This window comes from Chiroxiphia lanceolata, chromosome 1 (genome assembly GCF_009829145.1).
Source record: "Chiroxiphia lanceolata isolate bChiLan1 chromosome 1, bChiLan1.pri, whole genome shotgun sequence".
In the NCBI taxonomy this organism is placed as follows: Eukaryota; Metazoa; Chordata; class Aves; order Passeriformes; family Pipridae; genus Chiroxiphia; species Chiroxiphia lanceolata.
This window is the reverse complement of record NC_045637.1, coordinates 126283157-126305174: the sequence shown is the minus strand read 5'-3', so window position 1 is coordinate 126305174 and position 22018 is coordinate 126283157. Positions and strand designations below refer to the sequence as shown.

Here is a 22018-nt window from a genome sequence, read left to right as displayed (position 1 = left end):
AAAATATAAGCACACTGATATGCAATCATCCTATACACTAGGTTCACTTGAGAAATGTTCTAGGGCTGGAAGCTTACTTTACAGAAGAAAGTGCACAGCCTTGGTTTCTCTAAAATATTTTATATTTTATAGGATTGCCAGCCTAAAGCAAACAAAAGCATATGAATGTACTGCATTTTAAGAGTTCACACTCTGGAGTTGGTTGAACTCCTTACAAATATGTTACCAATGTATAAGATGCAGAAAACTATGTCCCCAGTATGAAAGCAATGTGAGGACACATATTTTTAAAACTCAGGACATGCTGGAAGGGTTGCAGCCTTGCAGTATTAACAATAGATCTCCTAACTATAAGCAAATGCTTGAAGGATATAGATGAGGGACAATTCTGGAATAAAATATTTAGAGTTAAGTTCTATAGCAAGGAAGAGATAGGCTAAAACCTAAAAGTTGCCTCAACAAAAAAGGATCAGCTTTCAAGAAAACTGCACACCCGACTGTTACCATTTAGGCACCTAAATGAAGAACAATGGGGGCTGCTGGGTTCTGAGCTCTTTCAGGCATCTGGTCCAAATTCTTTCCTTCCATATGAATCAAAACAAATGTTTAGGCTACCAACTTTCCATTGCCCTTTAAGTTTAATGCCAGCTTTTCTAGCTTTTAAATTCCTTAGTATAACAAGATGAATAAAACACTAACTTTCCAAAATGCCCAGTTAAGCACTATTTGTAGTATTTTCTTTTTTATTAGCAGCAGACGTAAATTTTGTAGGAAATAATTGTAAAAATGTATCTTCCAAAACCATATCTTTGGGAACAAGATTTTTTGGTTTAATACATTTTTAAAAAAATATGAATCCATCTTACTTCACTATCCAGAAGTCACAGATTAACTCATACATTTGAAGACAGAACAGACTGAAAAACAGCATAAACAGTAGCAGAAACAGTCAGAAAATTACCATGTAAATTGTATAAGAAAAAAAAATGAAGATCATATCATTATGTGGAAGTAGAACATAGGTCGATGTGTACTTTGCTACACCCTACAAAGGGAAGATTTAAGCCTACAAAATTGCTGCTGCTCAAGACAATTACGTCCATCCTACAGTGACATGGATCCTGATACAGGAGCTGCAATGCTCTCTCTGCAAGTCCAGAATGCATCATTGTGCCTGGACCCTCATGCATCCTAGGATAGTTGAAATCTGTACTGAGTAGTCATAAAACCATGTATTCAAATGTTAGAGGGCATCTATTGAGACAGAAAGGAATTATGGTAGTGCCATACCTTTACAACTAAAACAAATGACATGGGAAACACATCTGATACTAAACCTCACGGAGTAATGGTCCGTTCCCAGTTCCCTTCCCACTATGGGAAACCTGTTCTGCAGAAATGTGTGAATTCAAACATTTTTTAAAAATCTCTGATTAAGAATGCAGAAATTTTGCAGGCTTATTACAGAGCATACTGAAATGTTCAACACTTTCAATCAAGTTCATGAGCAGGTAGACTCCACTGGACAAAAGCAAAGAATACCTAGATATTTTGTTTTATTTTTACAGCACACACAGCAGCAAAGGGCAGAGCAACTGGACACATGGGTGGAAATCTGGAGTTTTTGCTGACTTGAATGAAAGAAAGCTGTTTCAAGAAGCACGTAAGCAGAGTTGGCAGGAAACATCTTTACTAATTTACACGAGCTAATTTAATAAAATATGAGAGACGGAAAGAAACATACAGTCCATTTTCAGCTTTTCTTATACTGAATGAGAATCCTTCTCCTCAGTTTTTCTTTTCCAAACCATACTCAGGTTTAAAGTTTCTACTGCTTTATGATTCTTAAAAAAATTATTTTCTATAAGTGATACTATGCTAAACATCCATTATGCCAAAGTTAGCTCTGACCTTCAGTTGTAGAAAGAGTTTTCATTAAGAAAATTAAACAAAAAAATTGGAATTAATTACTTGAAGATGAGAACAAAGACTCCTCCCCAAACTAGCTACTCCTGTCTATAAGGATGTATGAGAATTGCCTTCTGAAGCTGCATAACAAAGAGAAGGGATAGGACTGTAGTAGAGCCTGAGACAAGGCTCAGAAAAAGAAAGTTCAGAGAATTTTAAGATGAGTATCAGGCCAAAATTCCTGCAAGTGAGATTTATTACACCATGGAGTCTGTTTCCCGAGACTGCTAATGAAAGCAAGCTATTTTTTAAAATCAAAATGAGCATTTAATAAATGAGTACCACACTCAAAAACCATATATATAACCCATTTTGTCATACTGAATTGAAAGGAATCAACCCACACTCAAGCTTTTTAGTCATCACTACTTCACTCAATCTGTCACTTGTCTAATAAAAGAATATTAATATGCAAAGCTGTTTGGCAGGGGGTACCTTTTTCCCTGTAAATAGGATTCTTCTAGATAAATTATCTATACAACAGTGTAATTAATTGTCTTGCAATTAATTCTCTCAGGGCAGTTGTTCAACCGCTGCCCACTGTACCATCTGACCATCATTCATGTCCATTACATGGGAAGTTATGGTATCCCTATTGGACACTGCAGAGTCAGTAATTCCTCTTTTGAACCAAAGAAAGCTTAGCCTGGCATAGATCATTATAGACGAGAGAGGAGAAGAGACAGAGAGATGGGTCTTTTTCTCTTCTTTGTGAAGACTGGAAGTGAGGTGAGGAGGCTGGTGATGAAAGTCAGTATGACTATGACCAAAAATCTTTTGGCTATTACAGTTTTGCAGCATTTCCTGAAGAGGGGCAGCCTCTTGATCCTTTTTAATATCCTTATTAGTCTCCAGTTCAAGAAGCGTGTGTGAGGACATATTTAACTCCCATTGAAGTCAATGGCTCTTAAGCATATGCTCAAATTTTTTCACAAATCAGGACTTTAATCTGTTCCTTATGTACATTTAGGATTACAGAGAAGTATTCTGTTTTTGAAGTTGCTGGAAACATCAGCTTGCTGATGGGAGGTGGGGGAAGGGACCAGAACTCCATCACTTTCAGAAGTCTACAACTTTCTTATTTCTTTCTAAATTTGCATCAGAAAAGCATCGTTTACCATTTTTTAAACCTTCTCAAATAGTGTTTATTAAATTCTAATTGATTCTAATGTGTGCTGCAGAAATGTGAGTTACTGACACAATACACTTCTAGGTTTTCCTTAGTTAGCATCTCCTCCCTTTCTCCTCCATAAAGTTGATAGAACTCTTACCAAAATCCAAAGAGATTTATTCCTAGCTAGGAGAAAGAAAAGTTGAGACAAAAGCTGTAAAACTGTCTCTGTCCTACTCTGCAAATATACCTCAATTCTATCATCTACTGCTTTTGGCTATTTCAGTCCTGGAATAAACCCCACTTCACTGAGCCTGAAGTTTGTGCCAAACTGTATGATGATTTTTGTGATATGGAAAATAGCCCACTGGAGACTACCTGTAAAGCAGCCAGTCTTGTCATCTGATCCTCATGTTAATTTATGTCTTCAAAGTTCAGATTTTATATATTCTGTAATTTTATCATGCACTCTCTGCTAATATTACACTGAAAAACCCTAGATATTGAAAATAACTGCAAAATTGCCAAGCCCAAGCATTCAAAAGGTATCATCAAGACTCCTGTATCTTTGCTTTTCTGTCTCGGACTGAAGCTCCCTCATCTTTCCCAAACTGTTTTTAAAACACATTTAGGAATAAAATAGCCCAGTATAACCAAGTGCTGGCCCAGTCAAATAATGTGAACTATCCAGATCCCTATCTGCTTTTATTTTAAATTTGATACACACACACCCCCCCCGTCCCCGAATGCATGTTCATGTCTATTATATAAATGAAATGGAATCACATAAAAATATTTTACTGTTTTCAAAATTCCTCCTACAGAAAACTAGAGTGAAAGAACAAATTGCCAATGCTATTTAAAGAGTTTACAGACCCCTTCAAAATGAGACTTTACTTGCTTTGAAGCACATTCCTTCTGGCATAAATAATTATTACCTAAAATCTTGGAGTTAAAAGAGTGCATTTTAAGAAAGTTGGATTTCCCACACACACACATTTGGCTTAGTTTCAAATACTTCCTTTTTACACACAACTCATCTCAACACTGGGTACATCACTGTTATTAGATATTAAACATCAGCATTGTCATGTCTGGGTCATGCTTGATTATAGCTGTTTACAGAATCTGCTCTGTGGTGCACACCTTTATGGAGTTGAAACCTCAAGAGAGACCACATAAAACACATCTCTTCCCCCCCCCCCCCCGTTCATTCACAGTCTTGCACACTTTTCTTACACACTGCAAGCACATAGAAGAGCCATGACGGAACTATGGTTGCCAAAAATAAGCTCACAGTAAAGGATATGAGGGGTTTATGACCATGGGTAGTGACAGAATATTGCTTTTAGATGTTTCTTGCATGTACATGAGACATACCAAAGACAAAGAGTGGGAATGGGAAAAGGAAGAACACAATTAAGACAACATAGAGAAAAAAAATGAAGTAGATAAGAAACAGAATCCAAAACACTGGCTGAGGAGTTGGGCAACGCCTTGCAGGAAAGTAAATTTAAGAGGATAAGCTGGAACCAGAAGAAGGATTCTAGGAAGGGAATTTCTAAAGGATATGACTGAAAGGTAGGATCATTTCATCAGATTTGGTTTTGGCGGGATTAAAATATGAGCCAAGAGAGGGCCAGAGCAGGAAAACAGGATTCAAGTTCTGCGAAGTGGTGTAAAAGTCATTTGCAAAACAGACTGAAAACTTGCTGTTGAGAGAGAAAACAAAAAAAGAAGCTTGCGAAGTCTCATGGCAAAATAAGGTCTTCTAAACCACAGCTCTCACCCTGTTCAGTGCAAGCAGCAGCCCACAGTCTTGTACTGGGGAAACCAAGGACAAAGTTGTTTTGCGCCTGTAAAAGATGCGTTGTGCTCACCCCAGGCCTCTTTTGTGAGCATTTTTTTCCTACATCTGTGCATTCTTGACCTAGAAGGAATGGAAATGCTGTCTGCTTTTACAAAGAAACCGAAAAAGTTACTGCATAAAGTTAAGCTTTAGGGAGAGCAGATGTACATAAGCCATCAAATGATACGGCAGGGAAGGTGCAAATGCTGATTAGTGAGACACTCTTTTTGTGCTTGTTGTGCAACAGGATACACACATTCCCTGGATTTTTTTCAGTTCCAAAACTTTCAGAAATACTCTTCTAGAGGTATATATAGGGAACATGTACTCTCCTCCAAATAACTTCTGAACTATTAAGGCGCCATGTAGGTTCATATGAACACCTCAGATAGGAAGAGTACTTCTTGAATTTCCAGCTCACTGTAGATTTCACCTCTGCCTCTTGTAAGAAGACACCACTGATATGTTAACAAAATCCTTTTAATTAATAGACCAGCAATAACATGTAGCCAGTCTCCACTATATGGAGACATGAAGCTTTCCACTTATCTGCATAAACAAGTCAACCACGTGTTTCCAGGTAAACATGGATGGAGCTTTTAGTTTGTGTGTGCATGAATTAAAACTATCAATTAGTTGTGGAAACATGCTTGTAAAACACAAAAGCAAGCCAGAGCCTCCATAAATAGTATTTTCATGGTATCTACCCATATGTTGTGGAACTACCAACATTTCTTAGCCAGACATCATCAAACTGAAGGAATCAATGACAAAGTAGTAACTGACATGCTTGTACTTAACTTTTTCAACATTATACTGTTAATTCCAAAAGAATTATACACAATAACCTAAGCTTTGACAGAATTAGAGGATCAGTACGCAGACTGGCAAAGCACCGAGTAACTTTTGCAGGAGGGAAGGAAACGGCTTCCCCAAGAACTTTGAAGGACTGGGTCATTCTGTAAATTTTATTTCATGAAATATACTTAAAAATGGCTGGACACATTTAGCTACTGGACTGGGAACACACAATCTCCATCCAAAAATATTGTTTGCTTGGGTGTCATGTCTGGCAAAGCTCTCCTGATATGTTTGCAAATACAATAATATTAAATCTCTGATAGTTTTTGTGCCAGCAGACTGCAAATTCAATTGGTGCCTTCTCTGCATGTCTACATTTCAGTTTCGAACCAGTGAAATAAAGATAGCTTTATAGGCTTTGAATACTGTTAGATTTCTGTACATACCCTCATATTAAAGTAATAAAGATGTCTGGCTTATAAAGTTGTAGCATCAAAGTGTAAAAAGCAAAGGGGTCAGAATGAGTGGAGTAAACAAATTAAAATGCAAAGCTAAGCCAAACTACAGGAAAGTTTGGCAGAATATTTCTTCATAATGTAAACCAATCAAAATTATTTGCACTTGTCTCCGGGTTTTTCTCCTGTGTGTGTTCACATCTTTTTTTTTTTTAATTTATAATTTACGTTGTTGCATTTACTACTTTTAGTAACAACATATTGTTTCACAAAAAACAAGTAATACAGACAGAGTTGTCACTCTTTTTATTAACCCAGTATGAACAAATCATGTAAATTAAAATGGTAATACAAGAAAAGATAAAGCTGCAGATTAAAGATGCCTCATGAACAACTGCTGATGAAGCCTTCTATTTTTATCTGACCCATAACTGTTTCATCTTGCATTGCCTAACAGATTAACATTACCTTACACTACTGTTGTATTTAGCAGATCCCTGCAGTTCTTAAGTTGTTGTAGGTTACATTTAGTGGAACTCTGATTAAGGTAGAGGGTGGTATTTCTGTTTTGAAATTAAGAAAGTGCTCATTTTGCAAGGATAAATGGAAATTGAAAGCATAATTCAGGCATATACTCCTTCAGAAATGGACTTGTGTAAAAAAAGAAAGAGGCAGAGAGGGAGATAAAGGGAGCCACGAGTGAGACCATTAGTGTATATTGTTCTAATGTCCTCAGGATCACAAAGACTTTTAATACAGAGCTGTAGCTTGAGGTCATTGTGATCCTCCCAAAACAAGAATATAGGGGAAAAAAAAAAAGCTTAATATTATTATGCCAATTCTGAGTCAATCAAACCACTAACTCCAAACTGCAAGGGAATTGCAATGTTCATAGTTCTTCCTAAGCCCTATGGAAGGCAAGTATGACTTGAAGACTTTTACTAGGTTTTAATGTCTAGTTCAGAAAATAGCAATTTGAAAGGGGTGAACATGTCTTAGCCCCCATTAGATTGCTGTTTTCTTCTGGCAGAAAATAGTATTTGGCATTCTAAGCACAATTTTACAAGACATCTTCAAGTAGTCAACATTGCTGTAGCTGCCCAGGCTTCCATTCACACTGTTTTTAGCAACTCAGTGTACCAAAGCCTCACAAAATATGTCATCCCATAGTTTATCAACACATATGACCTAAATTCTTTTTTCTTCACTAAACCAACTGATATTTCACGAACTTTTCAGACATCTAGTCATTGTTCCTCCAGTTCTTTTTACAGTAAAAAGCACATTTTAATAGGCAGTTTTTGCTTCTCCACATATTCTATGAAGTCTACGGCATTCTGGTATTCTCCTTCAGATGAAAAAAAAAAGGCTTGAAAAGCTACCAAGACCCAGGTGCCTGAGGAGCCTCACTCCCCATGTCAAAACACCCCCTTCCAAAGAAGCCCCTATACACACCCAGGATACACTGCGCGCTTCTAGAATATGCCATTTTTTGCTTGGCAGGTAGAAAACCCCACAGTTCATTCAACTCTCTTCGGGGCTACATTGTAAGACCACATATGTCCAACAGATTTTTTAGTATCTATTTTTAGAAGGACCAAAGTGGGAAACAGTTTTTTCTGCTTGGTAAATTTAAGTGACTAATGCCCTCAATTCACCAAAATGTGTAAACATACACCTAACTTCAGGGATGTTCATATCAAACTACTATGACTACTTCAGCTATGAAGTCCTGGCTCCACTCAATAGTTAGTTTTCACTTTAGCTTCCCAAGATTTCATTCATGTCCCAACATACAAAATTAAAAGCATACTACAATCATCATAGGATCACAGTCTAAGAATTAAAACTCAAAATAATGACAGAGGATACTGAAGTGCATCTAACGTAGTTTATGTAAGGCAGCATTTGTTCAGACTTACTTGCTAAAAATAATAGCTATTAGAGATCTGAGAGAATGCAGAAGGAAGAAGGACTTTTAAAAGCTTGAAGTAATCTGTTTCAGTTTTAGTTTTTCATATCCTATTTGCTATAAAATAATGTTCAATCAACCAATTTTTCTTTAGTCCAAGAAACAGCAAAAGAAAGGAATGAAGGAAGAAAGGAAGAGAGGAAGAGACAGAGAGAGAAAGAGAAAGAACAAGAGATAAAGAGAGAGAAAGAAAGAAAAGAAAGAAAAGAGAGAAAAGAAAGAAAAGAAAGAGAGAGAGAAAAAGAAAGAAGGAAAGAAAGAAAAGAAAGGAAGAAAGGAAGAAGGAAAGAAAGAAAGAAAAGAAAGAAAAGAAGAAAAGAAAAAAAAGAAAAGAAAAGAAAAGAAAAGAAAAGAAAAGAAAAGAAAAGAAAAGAAAAGAAAAGAAAAGAAAAGAAAAGAAAAGAAAAGAAAAGAAAAGAAAAGAAAAGAAAAGAAAAGAAAAGAAAAGAAAAGAAAAGAAAAGAAAAGAAAGAAAAGAAGAAAAAAAAGGAAAGAAAAGAAAAAGAAAAAAATCACTTGGTTTCTAGTCAGCGTTTCATAATCCACTGTGTTTTATTGGTTTAGTAAAACTATGCTCTTCCATCATAAATAAAAGATTTGACTCATTCCTTTGAGAGTTTTTTCTTCTGCTGTTTGGTCAATTATTTCTGTTCATTTATTAAAGAAGTATAAAAGAACATACAGTTTCAAGTACAAGGTAACTTTTCTTTCACATGACCATTAATTTTTCATGGATGTTTTCTTCTGTTCATGTGTTTTAAGGGCCCCTTTTCACACTACTGCAAGGTTTATTCAGCACAGGTAATTTTCAATATAAAGTTCAGACTGCTTTCTTCCATTGAGCAAGAAGCTCCAGGGACTTCAGACTGCATAGCATTTAGTGATTACATTCATCATTAAACAATAAAACATTCAGTAACAAATTTCCAAATATGATTCCAGATTTATCTTTTGACATAAAATCACATGCCTATTTACTAATATGCACAACTTCCAATCAAGTAACCTATCATCCAAACTGTTTCTAAAAATTTACACTTCCATGTAGAAAATGAACTCACATTCTGAATAGGAGCTCTGTTACTGTCTTCTGTAGGTCTAAGATCTCAAAATAAAGGACATCCTCCCTAATCTACAGTGAACATTGCATCTTTAATATCACTGATGTTAACGAGTAGAATTTTGACAGCCTAAGTAGTTTATTTATAATGTTTAGTAGAAGATTTCGGAAGAAAATTTTCATATATTACAGTGAACCATCTATTACTATGGTTTTTTTCCACTTTGCATCATTCATTGAATGCTAGGATGCACTCACGCAACTCTGCACTAGTGATATTAGAGATATATGCATAAAATTCACAGAGTAAAATTAATAACACTAGTGTAATTTAGATTATTGTCTATTAAAATATTATTTTAAGTGGATATAGTTTAGGTAAACTTATCAAAGTACATAGATTTTGCAATATGTATTAATAAATAAGAAGGACAATACATGCTAGAAAACTAAGACTGATGGCAGCAGTGGTTTTTCAAACAAGCATTCCTTTGCCATATTTTCCAGTGGAAGAACTGAAGACAGCATATCACAAAAAAACATGAGCATTAGTATGGCTAACTGGTCTACCTCCTTCTCCCAAGCTAAGCTAGGCTTATAATAAGAACTCACAATTTAAAATCTGGTTCTACCAAAAATCAGTATGAATTTTGTCACCACTATCCTCCTGGTGAAATTTCCCTTAGCATGTCTGTTTATAAACCATTTATTTCAACTGGGTTTTTTTTTGTAGCGATTCAAATACTTAAAATACAAGACTAGACTGCATGCATCCAGCACAATAACATGAGGTTATTTTTGAATTCAGACTTTCATGAAATACAACAGAAAAGCAGCTACCCACACATCGACGACCCCAGACATCGAGCACGGAAGTCAAGTGACTTCTTGCTGTGCACACCTATGCAGCCACACAAGCTCATGCTGATAAAGGTGATGCGACCGCCCTGCTGAGTAGTGGGAGGAAGGCTCTTTCTGCGTGGTGGCTGGGCACTGTCTCGTTCCTACTCTGCCACTGGCAGAGAAATGGTGATGCAGATCTGTAAGTTTTTAAAGCCTACTAGGAAAAAAAAGCATGTATGCACGCAAAGCTTTTCATTTAATAGAACTTAGAGTACTTTGCAAATGGAAAGAAAGCACTGGTATGGCCATTGTATAGGTTGGGGAAACAGTCATAAAAGGACAGGGCACAGGCTCGAGACAAATCACAAGGCTGGGTTCAGTGCCCAGCTGTGCGCAGATGTAATGAAGTAGCCTCCAGCACTGTTTATCAAAATTCTCTAACACCACACTATTTCAGTTAGAAATCATACTAGCTACATATGCAAGTATTTATATTTAAAAAATATGACTTTCCTTTTGCATTCTTTCAAGTTGCATTCTTAAGTGTATTAGAACAAGGAGACAGGGTAATATAGTAAAACTAAGGACTGGACCCAACCCCACCATAACTATGTTTTACTGATGGGTTTAAACTTTGCTCAGTCTAGCAGATGAAACCAGATTTATTTCCCTTCCTTTCTGGAGACTATCAAAATTGCTTCGTAGAATACATTGTGCTACTAACAGAAACATGCTACAACAACCATTCATACTCTGAAATAACAGCATCTTTGCTGAAAGCAATAATCCAGTGAGCAATACTAGGGTATTACAGACAGAAGCAAAGATAATGTCACCTTCCCTTGAATTTCAGGACACAGAGCTCAATCCTTCTCTTGGGGAATTCAGAAATATGGCATATCAAGTCATCACATCACTAAAGGATATTTCCAAATGGCAAACTATATGAAGACTAACAGGCTCAACTGAAAAGCATCTATCAAATAATTAGCATGTCTAAAAATGGCAACAAGTCTAACAAAAAAAATCAGAATCCGATTACTTACTTTACAAAATCCTAGAGAAGTGTCACACTAAATATGTTAGGACAAATTTTATCCTAGGTTGTTAAACCAATGTAATTAAAATTCAATGTATATGTATAATGCTCAATTGGTATTTTTCAATCAGGCAATCCTAATATTTCATCAACCAATATCTGCAAGAGTTATAAAGCATTTGTCTTTCTCTACCATGTAATTGAAGTTTAAAAAATCTAGAAGATAACTACAACTATGCTTTTAAAATTTTTTTAGGGAAATTTTATCCAGATATTGCCAGAATGTTTAAATCTTTCGTCCCCATGTCCATATCTCCTTTTGCATTTGATTCTAGTACCACTCATCCAGACCCTTCGGTGACTTTGCTTTGAAGACCAGAATCCTTGATAGTACTTATTACCCAATAATAAAAGAATAATGTGGAGTTACAGTTCTGTGGCCAAAATTTAAAACAGAGTAACAGAATTAAGTTCCAATGGCTTAAAAACCTGGAGCACTTCAGTACTTCCACTAGAGTCAATGGACCTTCTTACAAAAACATTTGTGCTCCAGTGAACGTCTGGATTGGGCTCCCGATGTTTCTAAAAGGGCGGGTTGGTGGGGAGAGGGGGAGGGGGGGAAGGGAGGGAGGGAAAGTATAAATCCTACTGAATCATATATACAAAAAGACAGAAATGCATAATTAGAAATCATACTTATTTCCTTTTTTCTTTTTTTTTTCCTCTTTGATTAGGGGCAAAGAATTCTGAGAATGTATCAGTGAAATAGTCTTTTGAAATTTTAGTCTGAGAAAAATTCCTGATTATATTTCCTGAGAACAAAAGTGAACTTCTTGCAAGTTTTCGTGTATTAAACAATTCAGCAAGTAGCTTACTAGTAAGCCTAACATTTGATAAACAATCAGCCTTGAAAGTTTGCTCCTAAACTTATGATTATTATTCATCAGGTTTTTAAATTGTTTCATTTATGAAATCTATAGAGGTGCCTTTTTTTTGTTTGTTTGGGGTTTTTATTTATTTATGCATAAGTGATGCTTTTATACTGGATACCAAACAAATTAACTCTTTCCAGAAAAGTATGCTTTATTATGTATTTTTTCTCACTTCTGTTTATAACCATGCTGAAAAGCACAGGCATATTGATGAATCAGTTACACAGTGCTTTTTGACTACAAGTGTGCAGCTCATTTTTCTTACTGACGTGTTTCAGAAACCAATCAGAAGTCCTCAAAACTCAGAATTTCACAGTATTTATAATCATTTATCAAAATGACCTGCTTTTTAGAGGCCATTTCAAACAAAAACGTATGATTTATGATATTTAGATGTGTTTAAAATAAATTCCCGAGAGATGTACTGCTTGCATGTTGAGAATAGATAGGTTATAAAATGTTAAAACTTTGGAGAAAAAAAAGTATTATTTTCTTTTCATGCAATTTGTCAATGAAAAAAACCCAGCAGAACAGCTATTGAAACACAGGATTGAACCAGTGAAATAGTGGATTCCTGAAGTGCTTTTCCAGAAGTGTTTCTAGATTATATTATTGTAAATACAGTCTGCTAGCCTTTCCTTAGAAATCTGTGCCAAATAAAAACATTTTTCCATGTCAAAGTTGGTTGGTGGGGGTTTTTTTTATAAAAAGGCTTCCCATGCCTTTCTCCCTGTGGGCATGTGTTTAAATACAATAGACTTTAATTGGAATGAAATTTACTTATAATATATGTTTATCTGTATGTATTTATATGTAGTGCTTAAGAACTCCTTTGACAGTACTCAACCTCTCCCTGGTCTTTTCAGCATAGTACAGATGTTTTTTTCACCGTAGAATTTTAGGCTTCCTTAAGGCTACCAGATTGACTCTCTTTTCGTATTTTTCGGTAAACCTAGATTACACTTCCTGTAAAGGCATTAATATGCTTTTCTTCTGACTGAAGTTTTAAGAAACCTTGGACCCCAGTAACGCAACTTAGGAAATCACGATAGTAACTTTGCATTTGATGTATCCTGCATCATCTGAGAATCAAAACCTACTCTGTAATAAACAGAAATAAAATGTCGCCAAAACTCACAGGCAAATAATGAGAAGGGAAGGCATTAAAAAATCCAAAATATTCCATATAGAACAACTTGTACCACAAGGCAACAAAGCACTCCAGGAATATGTTTTGTGTACACTCAGCGTGGTTTTCATCCGCACCTCATTAGCACACAGACAATTCTGATCATTAGTGCACTTTAAAATAAGCTATTTTATTTGTAATCTATCCTCAAAGTTAGTATTGTCTTTTTACTACTACATCCTTGACACACTCAAAGCTAATTTACAAAGGTAAGGGTGCAGATACCATCACTCACTGCAAAATGTTAACATATAAAGATTTGTGTATATCACTCCTCAACCTACAGAGTTTACTGGCCCATTTCTGGTCAGTAAACTGGTCTAGATTACTGACCCACTTCTGGGCCTACACAGGTCGAAAGGAATGTTCTGCAAATAATGGGAGAGCAACTACAAAACCTGGATACACTGACAACTGTAGCATTCAGGGGTCAACGACTAAGTAGGCAGTATTTCCCAGTCCTTTACGAGAACAGTTGAAAATTTCACCCTGTTCTGTAGCAGCCTATCCAATATCTTCAAAGGGAACTTCCCAAACTGCTTAAAATCTGGGTTAGGGCTAAAGAAAACTGTAAGTCAGTTTATAAACTACCACGAAAGCGCATTTTACCTCACTTTCTCAATCCCAAACAAAAGCATAGAGGAAAATATTTCTGTATCCTCCCATTCTCCTCCAATATGTGAAGTTCAAGGGAAAACACACAGTCAATCATCCAAAATTTTGCTTGCCCTCTGGATTTTTGTTTGTAATTATAAAAAATTATACTCCCACCATCATAACAAGTAAGTAAAATGGGGTATCCCCGCTGGTAAATTTTCAGAGTAGCTACATGGCTCAGCAGCAGTTACTTATTTAAAACACAAATTAAAGAAGGAACGATCATGTTTTACTTTATTTAAACTATCTACAAACTCAGCTTTATGACTCAATGTTTCTGATCTTAAAACATACAGAAACAAAAGCAGAGTAGTGCAAGAAAGGGGTAGCCTAAGGTTAATTCAGCCCTGAAATGCGGAACAGATTCAGTGCTCAAGAAAACACTGAACATTCTGTGGCTTTAAGTGAAATGCTTCAGAAGAGGAAATATATGTGTAAATAATCAAAAGCATTAATAACTGTCTCAGAATGCTGGCACTGAAACTTAAAGTCTCTCTCTCTCTTTACCTCTTAGTTATTCACTGTTAGGATTTTTTACAAATGTCTATTGAAGTAGTTCCAAGTATGATGAAGGCATAGATGAAATTCTTTCAAGCACAGTAATTTGTTTAAAAAAACAGATTAATGAGAAATAAAGGAGATGATTTTTAATCAACTGAGGGGCAATTATGGATGACAAATATAGAAACATAGTGACTTAAAAATAGTTGTTGCTGCCATACATTAGAAGGGCACTAAATATCCAGCACCAGGGTTCAATATTAATAAAGGGGTGGGCTTAAATGTTCTGTCCAAAACTCATGTTTTTTCTGAAGAAAAAACAAAGATACAGCAGCTACACAGCTGTTGTCAAAAGAGCTTTTCAGTTTGAGAGATACACAATTGTATGAATGGCCATAATATTTTTTTTCTTAGTGGAAGGGAAAAGGAAATAGTTACCTGCCTTGATCTTCAGAAAGTCTTAGAAACTGAGAATCAGAGTACAGCACAAGATAAATGTAACCATGGCTTAAGCTCGAATCCTTGTCCACTAATCCAATGGAAGGTTCCAGTCACTTCAGGGTAAGGTTTAGGACATTCCCCACTGGTGTTTTTTTGGCTTGTATTAAAATTAAATAAACAGAAAGTGATTCAGATACTTCCCTAACAGTGAAAGGGACCAATTTCCCTTTTTCCTTTAGCTTTAAATAGACTGACAAATACAACAAATCCTTACACCAGCAGGCATCCAGTTATTCTCCCAGTAGTAACAGGGACTGCTGATACACATCCCAAAATCAGATAATTCATTTTATGTCACTGAATGTAAAGAAGACAAAACAATACATTTTACCAACAGTGTTTTAACTATATATAGGTTTTAATCTTGAGAGGAGTTTTCTGTGTGTATACCAGCTACGTAAAATGAAATTTGGTTAAACACGTTCTAAACTACTGTAAATCTTTTTAATGTAATGGACAATGAAGGAAATGATGGCATTCTTGAGGATCATTTTTAAAAATCGTTTCTGTTGCTTACCACTTTACCAAGCTTACAACTTTTTGAATGAAAGAGGTGACGGTTTCAGTTGTGAACTTCATAAATATTTGGAAAAGCCTTTCACTTTCTCTTCCGCGATAACAAACAATTTGCTACGCCAGCTCTCGAGTTTTCAATCTGTTGAGCCCTCAAGTTTTCAAGTGCCTCCTGCCTATATTGCTAGTGACCCCCCAGTTTATGTGTGCCCTGACGGAAGTCCCATCAGTCGGGTTGCCTTCGCCGAGTGGCTTTTTTTTTTGTCAGAGCGGGACTTTGACAGGCTTTGCTGCTTTAGAAAGCAGAGATAATGTCAAGTTTTCTTGCGTGTTCTATGATGCCAAATCATCGCTCTGGAATGACTGTGGATCTATAAGTTTTTATGTTCACCTTTAAATAAGAATTATGGCGATTTTAAAAATCAGATGGCTCCTTTCTTCCCTCTGCCCCTTCCAGCAGCAAACTGAAATCAAATGAAATGAAGCAGCTTTCCTAAACTCCCATTCACCCGTTTGCTTTACAGACTCCAAATTTTGCCCTTTAGACGCTGAGGATTTGATTCAGGATCACACAGATCGTACAGGGTAGCGAGGCATCAGTTCCTCTCCCAAATCCCTGCTTCCAAGGCAGCGCTTCCAAGCGTTGTGCAATCGCCTCGGAGCCGCAGTTAGCTCCGTGGCGAAGGGGCGGAGGGGAAGGAGCGCGCTGGATTCTGAATTTCGAAGCAGAGGTGTCGTATCGGTCAAGGGGGAGGGGGCCGCGGGACCAGATGCTAGAATCCGCACGAAAACTACAACCGTTTCTCTCCTTCGCTGTAGAGAACTCTTCCCCCCACACCACCTTCATTTCATACTCTATCACGTACTGGATTTTTTGTTTTTATTTTCCCCCCGCGTAGCCCCAATAAACCTTGAGTTAGTGATGGAGACTCCGAGAGTGCGTTGGAGGGAAGGAGAGACCCCGGCAGCCTGGTGTCAGCCGGAGGCGAGACCCCGGCGGCGGCCGTGGCTGGGCCAGCCGGCCGAGCCAAGCTGGGCCGAGCCGGGCCGAGCCAAGCCGGCCCGAGCCGAGCCGAACCAGCCGAGCCGAGCGGCGGCGGGTACGAGGGACCCGACCGCGTCCTCCCCCCGGCACTCGCCGCCCGGGGATCCCGCCCCGCAGGGGAACGCGCGAGTCTTTACCTGAGCTGTCGCTTTTCCTTTTGCCAGACCTCTTCTCTGTTTCCACCGGGGACAGAGCTTGCCTGCCATAGTCCCCTGGCGCACACGCTGCCCCCGTGGGGGTGTTGGTGCCCAGGCTGGAAGAGTTCGAACACAGGACAGGGGGGCTGCTGCCCAGCTCCGGGGGTCCTCCTGAGTCGGGCTGAAGGCAGAGGCTGTGCCTGGCCGCGGCAGGAGGAGACGACATCTGAGGAATGTGCCAGTTCGTCTGCAAAGCCTGGTGCTGTTGTTGCTGGTGGTGATGGTGGTGGTGATGGTGATGGTGGTGGTGCCCCCTATGATGCTGGCTGGCAAACATGCCCTCCTCATTGGGGTATCCCGCTATTATGCAAGAGGAAGAAGAAGAAGACAGATCAGGGTAGGACATGTGGTCAGATCTTCCATGCAGGGCAAGAGAAGACTGGGAGAAAGGGTGCAAGCTCTGCGCAGTGGCATGGGGGCTGCGCAGGCAGCCAAAAAGTGTGTGATCCATGGCATGCAAGTCTCAGGTTCCAGGCAGGAGAGTTTAGGAAAGATCCAACTTCACCACCCTTTGTCAACTTTCACTGTAAACAGATCGGGGCTGGGATTTTTTTTCCAAAACGGCACCGACAGACTCTGCAGCAGGCAGCTGAGCTCAGATAATCCAGGTCTATAGCCCTAGTGGCCAGTCTCCGCTGCATAAACACTCGGACCTAGATGAGCCGTTCTCAGAGCTGCTCAGATGTCAAGAAGCAGGAGAGGTTGAAGCCAATAGAAGGTGGTCCCAGAGAACTGCTTGAAGGGGGAAACAGCTTCGAGAGGTTATAAATACAGTAGTGTGTAATGTGAGCTGGGGGCTGGCTCAGCAGCACAGCACTGACCACATGCAAACTCCCTCCAAAACGCCAGCGCCGTCCCCGCGCCGAGTCGCTCCGTCAGCGGGGCGGCAGCGCTGCGCGCCCGCGCCCCGGGCACCCCCGGCCGTGCGGGGGGGCGGCTCCGCGGGGGCGCAGCCCGCCCGCCTCTCCCTGCCCCCAGGCGGACCGGGGAGCGCCTCCCGCCGCGGCACCCGCCGGGGCTGCCCCGGAGCCGGCGGGGCCGCCCGCGAACCCCGCCCCGGGAGGGGGGCGGCCATGTCCCCCAGTCGTGCGGCCCCCGCAGGGCCATCACCGCCCCGTCGGGGCTGACCGGACCGCTCGGGGTGCTGCCGCCCCTCGGGGGCAGCGGGCGGGGGAGCGCAATAAAGACGTGAGGCGAAATACGGAGGGTGACTCTGGGGCGGCCGGCGGGCGTACGGGAACCACCACCGCCCCATTTCCCCGGGAACTCGAGGGCGCCCGGCAGCGCCTCACCTGAGCGCCCAGGTGCGAGAGCAGCGTGAGGAGCTGAGCGGGCCGAGGCCGGGGCCGAACGCCGCTCCCTCGCGCCCAGCTCCCGGTGCGGGTGCGGGGCATCCTCCCGCTTCGTCCGTGCCCACAGCCCCGCGCCCGGGTGAGCGCGGCGCTGCCCGGGCTTCCCGCGCTGCCCGCATGCACTTTACACTATTGCCTAGCATCGGGGGCTGGTTCTGCAACGAACCCACCGGCGCCCACCGTGCCTGCAAATCTGGTTGCAGAAAGAGAAGTTTCCCTTCTTGCCCCCTGCCCCTTCAAAACAAGAAGTCGCGTAATTTTTATTTCCCGTATCTTCCTTTGCTTCGTTGTGGTCCGTAGTAGATCAGGAGCGACAACCTGGACAGCTTGGGCCTGTCTTTTTTTTTTTTTCTTCCTTTTTTTTTTCGTGTGTGTAGCAGAATTAACTGTAGCCATGAACGTGGCTCATAACTGGTTTAAATCAGGATAACACATTTATTAATCGCTGACCAAAGAGGTGCCCACTATGGAAAGATTTTGTTCTTACCCTTCGAACTACCTTCCTCCTCCTCCCCTCAAATCAACATTAAAAAAAAAAAAATAAAAAGGAAAACCATTGCATTTCTGCAATTTAAGTGTAAATTCTTGGGTCCATGTGCGAAAGATAAAATGAATTTCAATTGCTAGTGGAAAAAAATCAGCAATTGTATGAGATTTGCAAGAGCTAGTTTCTTAAACGGAAATTGAGTCCTATTTTGTGGGAAATTAGTTTTGCAGACTTTCTAAAAAAAAAAATCTAAAACTTTTGTTCAGCAGCTGCTCTGCTTTTCTCTGCAGTTTCAGACTGAGTTGGAACCTGCAGCAGTCTTTCGACGGTAAGATTTCCCCCCTTTTCTGACATCTAACGCTTTTTAAAAACTGTCTTTAGATTTAACTGTAACAACGCGGTCTTTACAAAGAGCGCAGAGTCCAAAGCAGAAGTTGTTGCCTCTGTGCACCGTTCAAAACTTGATATTTCTTCAGAATAAAGGAAATATACAGTTACAACACTGATGAAATATTTCGTGCTTTTCACTGTGTTTATCGTTTCAATATGTGCTCTAATATTAGAAGAGAGGAGTACAAAGAAATCTCAATGGTTTAACCCCTCTTGGGTTTGGGAACTCGCCGGGCTGGCAGCACAGGGGTGCTGCTGTCCCTCACAAACAAGGCGCTGCCATGAAGCAATAACTGCGAGACAGCGACCGGCGCGGTGCGTCGCGTCCGCAGCGGCCCCGCCGGCGGTGGCCCGAGGGCTGCGGGGGCGGGCGGGCGGCGAGGCCGGGCCGGGCGGCCCCAGGTGGGAGCTCGGGGAGCGGCGGCGCGGCCCCCCCGCACCGCACCGCTGCCCTCCGCGGCTCTCCAACCTGCTGCTGTCCGTCCGTCCGCCCGTCAGTCCGTCCGCCCCGGCCACGGGGGCGAGACCCCGTCGGGGAGGCCAGGACCGGAGGGGCAGGAATGCCAGGACCCCTCCTTCGAGGGCCGCTGCCGCTGAAGCCCTGACACTGCCATAGCTGCGAAGGGGTCGGGGAAGTCCCGAACCCAAGCCGGTGTAAAAATGCCTTTTCTTAATTCTGGGGCATGGCCACGCAGGATTTCTCGCACGCGATAAAAAAACCTGAAATAAGTGAAGCACAATGAAGAAAGTGAGAGGGTGCGAGGGGGAGGAAGAAAGATTAGGTTTCCAAGAGAAATAAGAAACGGAGCCAAATAGGACCTTTTAGAGAGAGGTAGGAGAGGCTCCAAAAGGTGAAGAAGACTGCAATACCAAAGCTATAATGGCACAACTTAGTGTTTGCCATTAGCTTCATAATCAAATCTGAATATTCGGGACTGTGCTTCCCAGGGTTTCTCAGTACCCTAATAAGTTCACAAGTCCTACATCAAGTGTTCTTATTACTTCTTTAATAAGAGGTTTTAAGCACACAAGAATTGGAAATGCAATTCTCTACAGAGCTTTATGCTTTCATTTTAAACTATAAAAGGAGAATGCAAATATAGGCAACTGATGTTAAGGCAAATAAGCAGTTTCAAATGCTTACTGAAATGATTCAAAAAGTTTCTGTGCAGAGTTATCAAATACTTATGGTTATATGATACCATTCTTTGTAAAAAAATACACTTTTTAGTTAAACCTTCAGCGCTAAGCGTCTCAGTGAAACAATTACTGAAGAAAGTGTAAGCAGTTACAATTACCTCTCAATATTAATAATTGAATTCTTGTTCGTATTGTATTTTTTTCAGAACGTGTGTTTGACCTACATGTGGTACAAAAGCATAACTTAAATCAATGCCAGCAAGTTTGCCCAAAGCTTATAAACATCAAGTGAAAAAATAGAATGTTTTAAATATGTGAAAACAGTAAACTGTTTAACTTATAAAAACATCTGGAGCCAACACAGTTTGGAACATTATCTATATTTTCGTGTATGGGCTACTATTTGCATTCACTTTGTGTATTTTACTTTTGGTGGTGGGTTGTTTTGGGGTTTTTTAACTTACAATTTATGTGGAAAGAGATCATATAAAATTGACCTCAAAAAACCAATATACAATTCCTCCTCTTCAGGACTTTTGTAGTCTTGTTCACTTTTTATGTTGGAGACTGAAAGGATCACCTTCCTGAATATTTATCAGAATGTAAGTAGGATTCTTGATCAGTTCTTTCTAGTGCATGGTTTGCGTATTTGCAGTATGCGTATTACAGTAAAATCAGATAGTCATACTTGGGAACCACCATTTGAGTGGTACAAAATTGTCGTAACTTACCTGAAGTCAGTAAAAGGATGACATTTTACACCATTTCAGAATATTCTTCTTACTTAAGATAAGGCTTACAAATATGAATTTAGTTTATTTTAGCCGAAGTTTTTATTGTACTCAAGAGCCTACCAAAGCAAGAGGATGAGGTTTCATTCTACTGTAATTATGATCAGTTTGTATTTTTCCATGGCAATTTGATGAAGGCAGGCATCATTTAACCTTAGAGTCAATCCAGATTCACAACAGATGCATGTTTATTTTCAGCTTTTTCTTTTTTTCCATAATTTTTGCCTGTTTAACTCCCTTAGAAGCAATATGATTCGTTTCTCATGATACCTGTGCTGCAATGGAAACCCACAGATAAAAGCAATAATAAAGCCTGGGGATTATGCATTATTACAGAGATGCTTGAATGCCTTAACTGAAAATCATTGCACAGAAAACTGAATAATTTGTTGACTGAGTAGTCAAAAATACTGAATCCCTAACTAGCGAAAATTGACAATAATCACATTTACCATTCATAAACCTATGGTATACCAGTATCTTTACAATACTTCTCCTTAAAACCATCATTTTCTGAGAAATTACACTACCACAATGCTTACCACATAATTTTAACATTGCATTTCTGTGGTATACTTCCATTTCACTCTCTGTAGCGCTTACATGTGCCATGGTTTAACACTTATCAGACACAATTTTTTCTACAACATATCTATAAAAGCTTTAAGCCTGAATCCATATTTCAGCTACTTCTCCCATATACATATGGCTTCTGTTCTAATTTTCATGATCTCTGAGTATTACGAATCTTAAAGTTATGCCAGCAATTTAGTATATTACAGAAAAGTTGTGCCTAGTTATGAGGCCCTCACTGAAAATGGTGTACAAGTCTGCATTGCATCACTAAAAGTTATTTGAATTGTCAGCCCACTGTAACAAATAAAACGTCTTATGCCTTCTATTTAATTTAATAAACAGATGAAATATTAAAATTGTAAAGTACTTGAGGCTTCACACCTGAACTATGATGTTTCAGGAACGTTTCTACAATTTGAGCTAGGGGGAACTTGCATTAGATACTCAAAAGTTCCAGAACAAGTTACATTCAAAACTTTGGGGTGTGTTTATTTTTAATAGATAATTTATTTGCAAACTGAACCATCTTGCACAATACTATTTGTTTCCCACTCTGCATGTTATATTACAATTTAACAATTGTTTTATTCTTTCTAGTATTATCTCCACTTAAGAATACTTGAACTAGCAAACAGTTATGACAAGCTTT

General features: G+C 39.5%; 1 protein-coding gene and 1 long non-coding RNA gene across 2 annotated transcripts in view; one reads left to right on the top strand and one right to left on the bottom strand.

Moving 5' to 3' along the window:
* The window catches only part of MEOX2 (mesenchyme homeobox 2), a 54427-nt gene extending 36942 nt beyond the window's left edge, over positions 1–17485 (bottom strand). The window contains exon 1 of the mRNA XM_032709554.1: positions 16574–17485. Within this exon, the coding sequence (XP_032565445.1) occupies positions 16574–17084 (511 nt within the window). The 5' untranslated portion in view covers positions 17085–17485. The remainder of the gene's footprint in view (positions 1–16573) is intronic.
* A 1280-nt stretch (positions 17486–18765) lies between these two features.
* Positions 18766–22018, top strand: part of LOC116797742 — a 28797-nt gene continuing 25544 nt past the window's right edge. The window contains exons 1-2 of the long non-coding RNA XR_004360738.1: positions 18766–18800; positions 20534–20604. This is a non-coding gene — a long non-coding RNA (uncharacterized LOC116797742). The remainder of the gene's footprint in view (positions 18801–20533; positions 20605–22018) is intronic.